The sequence below is a fragment of the Sphaerodactylus townsendi genome, linkage group LG03 (assembly GCF_021028975.2).
Source record: "Sphaerodactylus townsendi isolate TG3544 linkage group LG03, MPM_Stown_v2.3, whole genome shotgun sequence".
Classification (NCBI taxonomy): domain Eukaryota; kingdom Metazoa; phylum Chordata; class Lepidosauria; order Squamata; family Sphaerodactylidae; genus Sphaerodactylus; species Sphaerodactylus townsendi.
Genome location: NC_059427.1, coordinates 10,060,312 through 10,068,293, shown reverse-complemented (window position 1 = coordinate 10,068,293; position 7,982 = coordinate 10,060,312). Strand labels below are relative to the sequence as shown.

Genomic DNA, 7,982 nt, shown 5'->3' with positions numbered 1-7,982 from the left:
TCTCAGGTAATCTTAGCCTATGTGCATTTCTACGTGACAGGGTGGGAGGCTGGTGTGCTGTGAGCACCTTACTTTGTCACCTTTTCTGGGGAGGAAAAAAGAATTACTAAAGGTCTTAAGCATTACACCTCAACCCAGGGCTGACCTTGGAGAGCCTTAGATCACATTACACGGCTTGCGCCTCCTGGCATACAGAGGGATATGTGGGCAACTGCCTAGCCAGGAGGATGGGGCTGTCACCTAGAAGAAATCTACCTGGCCTATCAAAGCTGTTTTTAAATTGTAAGACAGAGAGAAACCACACTTTTAATGTTACATCTCTCTTTGGGGTCTGGCAAATATGTATCTATAGGTTAGACTATGTCCATGTGCCTTTATGGAGAAGCCCTTACTGCTAAAAGGTGCCAACTTCATCGTGGAGCTGACTATTCTTGTCCTCCCCAGGTTACTGTCCGGAGAAATAAGCAGTCCTCAAGATTCTAGAAGTTAGTCATTCCTGGTATGCAGGATTCCTGGCCGGGATATGTGTGAACCGGCCCGTTATCTGAAGGGCAGCACATTAATGGAAGGGTATCCCGCATTTATGAGCATTTATACGGCTCCTCTCCTGTGTGCACTCTCTTATGGCTTAGAAGGTGGGAGCTAGAAATGAAGCATTTCCCACACTCTAAGCACTCATACGGTTTCTCTCCGGTGTGCACCCTTTTATGGCTTACGAGGCGAGAGCTCGAAATGAAGCTTTTCCCACACTCAGAGCACTCAAAGGGTTTCTCTCCTGTGTGGGTTCTCTTGTGAGTAATGAGGGACGCCTTCTGCCTGAAGCTTTTGCCACAACCTGAGCAAATATATGGCTTTTCTCCTGTGTGGATCCTGCTATGTGCCGTCAGGTTGGAACTTCGGCTGAAGTTTTTCCCACAGTCGGAACATTTATACGGCTTTTCCCCTGTGTGTGTTCTTTTGTGATCAGTCAGATGGGAGCTGCTCCCAAAACGCTTCCCACACTCTAAGCACTACGCTACGGCTTCCCTGTGCGGACCCCTGGATGGGGTTTATGATCTGGGAGCAAGCACTGAAACTTTTCCCACACAGTGTACATTCGTACGGCTTCTCCCCTGTGTGGGTTCTTTTGTGGGTGATTAGGGATGCTTTCTGGTTGAAGTTTTTGCCACAGTAGGAGCAACTGTATGGCTTCTCACCCGTGTGGACTCGCTTATGCGTTATGAGCTGGGAGCTTGTGCTGAAGCTCTTCCCACACTCGGAGCATTCGTATGGTTTCTCCCCTGTGTGGGTTCGCTCGTGGGTGATCAGAGAGGCCTTCTGGTTGAAGCTTTTTCCACAGACGCCGCATTTGTGGGGCTTTTCGGGCATGTGGGTCTCTTCATGCCTCAGCAGCTCCGAGGGGTGAGAAAACCATGTCTCGCACACAGAACATTTGTACGGTTTCTCTCCAGTGTGGATTCGCTCGTGAATGACCAAGTGCGTTCTCTCATAGAAACTCGCTTCACAAAAGGAGCATTTGTGGGGTTTATCACTCACAAAACGCTGACAGGGGTTTTCCCCTGTGTCAGCGTGCTTGCGGATTCCCTCCTGAAAAGTGCTCTCTGGTAAGCCCCTATCAGGTTCCTCACAAAGTTTTGGTGCCTTTCCAGGAGAGTTTTCCGAAGGATTTTCTGATCCCTGATGACTTCCAACTCTCTCTTCTATCGCAAGACCCTGGAAACCTTTCCCTTTGGGTCTTTCCAGCAAGCTTCCCCCAATAACCACTTGCTCAGGTCGGTCCCCCTCTGAAGCTTCTTCATCATCATCTGGTGTTTGCTCATTGCCTGCAGAGAACAAAACCAGAAAACGCTTATTATTTTTTAAGTATTTGTTTTAGAAAACGCTTGTTCCACCACAGGGCACCAGGCTTATGGAACCAAGAAAAATAAGACAATAAAACCATGCAAAGGAATAACTGATACTGACAGCAGGTCTAAACATACACTTTCCCCCAAATCAAAAGTGGTAACAACACCTAGCTGTTATGAAGTTATTCTGTAACTGCAGTGGCGTAGTGGTTAAGAGCAGGTGTACTCTAATCTGGAGGAACCGGGTTTGATTCTCCGCTCTACTGCTTGAACTGTGGAGGCTTATCTGGGGAATTCAGATTAGCCTGTGCACTCCACACATGCCAGCTGGGTGTCCTTGGGCTAATCACAGTTCTTCTGAGCTCTCTCAGCCCCACCTACATCACAGGGTGTTTGTTGTGAGGGGGGAAGGGAAAGGAGTTTGTAAGCCCCTTTGAGTCTCCTATAGGAGAGAAAGGGGGAATATAAATCCAGCTCTTCTTATTCTTCTTACTGTATCAGGAAAAATCACACTAGCCTGACAAGGGCTTTGATCTCCGGGATGGAGAAGCCAAAAGACTGTAACCAAAAGGAAGCCCTATACACCAAAGGCTAGATTGCCTCATGGCAGGAACGTGGTTTTCCTGGGAAGTAAGGAACAAAGACTTGGGAGATTCAAATCCAGGCTGAGCTCATGTGTGCATCTCTGAGCTCAGGGGGCTGAAGCAAGCCTGCAGGAACCGTGATATTCAGCTGAGAAATATCTGTATTGAATGTTTTATTGTTTTGTTTTTATTTTCAATAAAATTTTATTTTCAATAAAATCATTGAGAACTCAGCTGGTTTCAGCGTATCTGGAAAAAAGGGCCCAGGCTTTGTCGAAACAGGCATGGCTCTCCCAGGTCTAGTTTCGTGATTTATCAAAGGGGTTTATGAATGATTTGAGGAGATGCGTGGCGTAGTGGTTAAGTGCTTGCACTGCCACTCACACGGTCAGGAGTTCGATCCCGCTGCGGGTCAGATATCCTGGCAGCTGGCTCATGGTCAACTCAGCCATCCATCCATTTCTTGGTCGCTGATTGAGTATCTATTTCAGAATAAGGTTTTCCAGATTCATTCCTATCGAAGCTTCTACCAGCATGTTCAGGAATTATAATTTATCAGTTCTCTACCAGCATGGCCAATTGGCCATGCTGATAGAGGCTGATGGGAATTGTAGTTCCTGAACATCTGGAGAGCCGCAGGTTCCCTACCCCTGATCTAGCTCATAGCTAGGGGGTAAAGAATAGCTGGGGAAAGCAATGGCAAACTACCCCACAAAGAGGCTTGGTATATAAAATCACTGCTCACAGTGATACCCCAGGGTCGGACGCAACTGAAGGGGAAACTTTACCTTTTATGAATGATTTGAGCAAGAAAAGAACAATGAAAGAACTAAAGAAAGAGTGAAAGGCGAATGGACAGCACTGGACAGCCACCTCATTCAGCTATATGGAAAGACCAGGCTAGAACCAGAACCTTCAATGAAACCAGCCCAGAGACCTCTGGGGAAAATGCTTACCAGACAAAGTTGCTTCCCAGTCAGCCTCCTGTTTTTCATCCAACGGCAGCTGTGAACTTTTCAGGATGTGTCTGGTGAGGAAGGATCTGGACTTGGGAACTAAATGCTTTCTCCAAGCCTCCCTGAACCCATGTAGAAAGGCAGATTGTTCATTACACAATTCTCATTAAATCCAGGGAGGGATTAATTGCCAACAAGTCCAGTAACCATCTTATCCAGGGGCAAAGGCCTGTCCCCTGACCCAAACAGCAGTTTCTCCCATTGCACTGAGGTAGGCCAAACTTGTGATATCCTGTGGATGGAAAGTTGGACACAGCAAGAGCCCTGTTGGATTGGGATCAAGAGGCTCTTCCTCTGCATGAAAGCAGATTCAAGGTAACACTCTCCATCTTGGAGTGGTTCCTGCCCCACATAGATCCCATTATATGCTCAGTTTCATGACTTTATCTTGTTTTTTTCTTCGATGTTCTGGCATCACAGTAGTAAAATCTAGTAGTGTCCTGGCATTCTGTCTCCCAACATGCTGATGTAAAACAGGGGAACAAAATTAAGTTAACAGGGGTCTGCAATCCTAAGGCTCTCCAGATGTTCATGGACTGTAATTCCCATCCAATCCCACCAATTGGCCAGGGCTGATGCCGGGATTTGTAGTCCATGAACATCCTGGAGAGCTCTAGAGTTGCAGACCCCTGACTCTCAGAACCAACCTCCAAAAAACAGATTCCCTCAAATCTTTTAGAAGATGACAACAATTCAATAAAATACCCTTTTGTGTGTGTGTCTCTATTTGCACAGATCTTGCAAACTGAGAGGCTGTAGCTTCCTTTATTGAGTTAATAATAATACACAATAACACAAAATAACTCAAAAAATACCCATAACAAGCATAAAATATCTAATAAATACACATTTTAAACAGGTGACCATTGAGTTGGATCCAGTGTACCCCTTCAACTTGTGCTACAAGCTCTCTTAAAAGTGGGAAACAAAGAAAATGACAAGGGTGCTAAGGCTGCTTATTATATCCCCACTTGGTAGTTTCTGCTTGGCTTGCAAGATCTTGTGTAAATCCAGTAGCTCTCAAGGCAGTTATATAAGACACAGAAAGGGAAAGCATTGTACGTCAGCACTGTAACGGAACTCGCATTGTGTCAGTTTACTGCTTCCTGTACCTAGGTCAGATTTAAACCCCTATGGTTTCCCAACGCCATGAAACATCTTCACCAGTAGTTAAATGGGTATTAGTAGCTTTAGTAGCTTTGTAATAGCAAACTGAGCCTTTCACTATGTAAATCTCTTCATGTATCGCTCCAAAGTCTGCCAAATACTTGAATCCTGCAGGTAGATAAAGAGGCACACTTCCCTTGACAGGTTTCCTTTTTTTTTTTCTGCACTCCAGGGTGACCCCTTCAGGGCTGGAGAAAATTTCAAAGTTAAAAAGGGGAATCTCGAAAGCAGCCCAGGAGTGCGTCGAAGACCTTTGGCACCTTAGATGTTAAGTGGACTACAATTCTTATCAGCCCCTGCTCACTCCTCTATCAGCTCCCAGCCCAATTCGGGCTTGCTGGTAGGGCTGGTAGGAATTGTAGTCCACTAACATCTGGATGCTGCCAAAGGTTCGCCACCACTGCTCTAAAACAAAATACAAATAATTCTCTCTGTCAATGTGCAGAGAGTGCACCTACCATTAAGTAGTGCTGCCTTCTGGACCCCCCAAGTAAGCCCAGAGGCACCTGCTCCAGTCTGGTGGGGATGTTGGCAGCTGCTCCAGGCCCTGGCTCTACTTGGCCGGGGATGCCAGTAGCCACCTGGGAGATCAAGAGACTGTGGGGAAAGGTTGCCTTGACTGGATGCAATTCTGGAAGCTGAGCTCTTCCACCCATCTCTAGATTATGTTCCTAACTCCAGGGGGTCCCTGGGGTCCACGTCCGGGGCCAAATGATGCCAGCCTCCTGAAGGCGGCATGCAGCTTATCCGCCCGGCCAGTGGCACATGACAGCTGTATGGCTCTGCGTTCATGTGCAGTGGGGGCTCGAGGGAGAGGGAGGAACCGGCCCCAACGGGCTGTTGATTGCCAATTACATGATGGCACCCCCCAAATCTCCAGTGGAATTTTCCTGACCCAGAGTTGGAAACCTTTAGCATGTGGCAACTCCTGTCTCCATCGCTTCCCTCGGCTCGGCCACTCCATGTGTTGCTCTCAGGCTTTCTGTTCCGCTTCTCACTTTCATTGGCATCCCAGCCAGGGCTGGTGAATTCTGCTCGCTGGCTGCACTAGGAGGAAGCAGAACCCAGGAAGATACCTGATCCCTGGGTTAGATGGAATGATCCATTGGGAAAGTTCTGGCTTTTTTTTTTAACAGGGAAAGGTATCTCACAGCCTCCCTTAAGCAATATTTTGGAGCCCACTTGTACTTGACATGCACTTTGGTCACTGTTATTCTAAAAAATAGACTGCTATGACAGAAAGCAGCTGGAAAAGGTGAAATCAAACATTTTGACAAATCATTTTGTGCATAGGAATTTTGTTCATAGTTTTTAGTCCCGCCCTCCCAACAGTCTGGAGGGACAGTTAAGACACTGGCCCCTGTTTAAAAAAGTTTGGAGGACCCCTATGGTCTTGGGGAAAGGAACAACCTCTGCAGAAAGCTTGAGCAATGGAGGGAGGTGGGGAATATGATTCACCCCCCTGCAAAGTTTCCATGGGCCCCTCACTCTGTCTAAATCTAACGCTTAAAATCAATTTACAGGGATCTTTCAAAATATTTCATACATTTTAACATCCACAGGGCAATCTAGAAATTAGAATACAACCCATAAACAGTTCATTAAAACTGTCTCCAGCTTGATTTCCTGTCGGAAACTTGAATGCAATAATAATCATATGAAGTATCAGTCCAATTTAATAAAATTAGGATGCTGCAGAGTCCCAAAGGAATTTTACAGAGATCTTGAATAGGGCACCATCCCTTTACAGATGTTCACCCGCCCCTTTTGTGTCATTTGCTGCCTGGTTTCAGATCTCCTGCAGCCCAAATCCTTTGTTGATCATTCTGGATAATTTTGCCCCATCCCTTTGATAATTTTAACTTCATGCTGTGTAATTTGTCTTGAGTCTCCAGTTAGAGTTTTAGGATAATATTGGGCTTTCACAACAAGTTTTCTCACTTTATTCTAAAATTTTAGGGATCTTTAGCACTTTAAAAAACAACAAACACCTCCGCCATCTTCTTCTACACCCCATTTCCCCAGGATCTCTACCCTTTGTTCCGGGTTCCTCAGATTCTTGCAAAGAAATTCTCTGCTAGGGTAACAGTCTGGGTGCAAGAGACTTCGGGACCATGGCCCCTGACCCAGCCTCTGCATTTCCGGAGGCAGGCACAGGCTTCGCTGTGGAACTGCTCCAGGAATCAAAAAAACTCCAGGGATCTGCTCTCTGGTGTAATAGTCTCGACCTCAGCCACTGGTGGTGAAAGTTCCCAGAGCTTGTTACAAACTCTCCCTCGGAGGCCCCTCGGCTTCCTTTCGTAACAGAAAAGCTCTGAAGCGCCATGCCGTCGGAGACTCTGAGCTGCCTGGGTCCTCGCCTGCAGAATCCTCCCTCCTTCACTTTCACGGACGGCTCCCTGCCGCCAGAGAACCTCGCTGTCCCCTTTGCTACAGGAGGGGCCTGGCAGTGCATCGCCTATGCATTCCAGCTCTGGGCCACGGACCGCCATCAGCTGATCTCTTTGAACGGGGCCTGGAAATACTTTTAATGTCTTCCCCTCTGGCCAGAGTAGTGAGGGGAATGGGCCGGGTTCCTCTCCATCCCGAATGTAGGGGCTGCACTGCGCCTTCAGGGAAATCTTGCAACTGGTTATCCTGTGCAATGGTGCTTCCGCCTCTGCTTAAATCCGGACTAGGGGTGACCTTCTTCCAGCACCTCCCCGTAGCTCCGCATTTGGACGACACGAAGATCCTCTCGGTTCCCTGGCCACCGAATTCTCCTGTGATTCAGGCCCAGCCGTTTCCTGGTCCTCCATTTTGGGTTCTAACTGCAACTCCTGGGCAGGAAACAGACAGTCAATCTTATGTGGAGGAGAGAAGCACCTCCCGCGGAATGAACCACTTCTATATTATTATGGTCACGGCCGAGTTTATTCCTAGATAAACAAACTGTTTTAACATAGTGACTAGACTAGGATCCGGGATAGCCAGTTTCGCATCCCCACCCTGCTACAGAAACTTTCTTGTATGACCTTAGAGTTCTCCACTCATTTGGAGGAAACAAACCCAGTTCTCCAGATTATAGTTTGCTGCTCTTAACCACTACACCACACTGGCTCAGAGAGAACTGGGGATAATTAGGAAAGGAATTGAGAATAAAACTGCAAGGATTGTCATGCCCTTATATAAAGCTGTGGTGTGACCGCACTTGGGAGTCCTGTGTTCAGTTCTGGTCGCCACATCTCAAAAAGGATATTGAAGAGATAGAAAAAGTGCAGAGGAGGGCAACGAGGATGATTGAGGGACTGGAGCGCCTTCCCTATGAGGAGAGGCTGCAGCGTTTGGGACTCTTTAGTTTGGAGAGGAGACAGCTGAGGGGGGATATG

The 7,982-nt window shown here is 47.2% G+C and overlaps 1 protein-coding gene across 1 annotated transcript; it reads right to left on the bottom strand.

The window, feature by feature from the left end:
* Positions 1 to 581: 581 nt before the first annotated feature.
* LOC125429968 (zinc finger protein 79-like) lies at positions 582 to 6,940 on the bottom strand. Its single transcript, XM_048491603.1, has 5 exons — positions 6,881 to 6,940; positions 5,510 to 5,661; positions 3,388 to 3,458; positions 1,037 to 1,823; positions 582 to 954 (listed from the first exon to the last, which is right to left on the bottom strand). Exons 1-5 carry the CDS (start codon positions 6,938 to 6,940, stop codon positions 582 to 584), a joined length of 1,443 nt encoding a protein of 480 aa, XP_048347560.1.
* Between the last annotated feature and the right edge of the window lie 1,042 nt (positions 6,941 to 7,982).

Excerpts from the sequence above, each read along its gene's own strand:
- LOC125429968 (XM_048491603.1), bottom strand. The coding sequence starts at position 6,940 with ATGGCGCTTCAGAGCTTTTCTGTTACGAAAGGAAGCCGAGGGGCCTCC. Across the intron at positions 5,662-6,880 it reads GGGCCTCCGAGGGAGAGTTT|TGCAGCCAGCGAGCAGAATT; the intron begins GTAACAAGCTCT and ends GCTTCCTCCTAG. Across the intron at positions 955-1,036 it reads ATCATAAACCCCATCCAGGG|AACACACACAGGGGAAAAGC; the intron begins GTCCGCACAGGG and ends TGATCACAAAAG.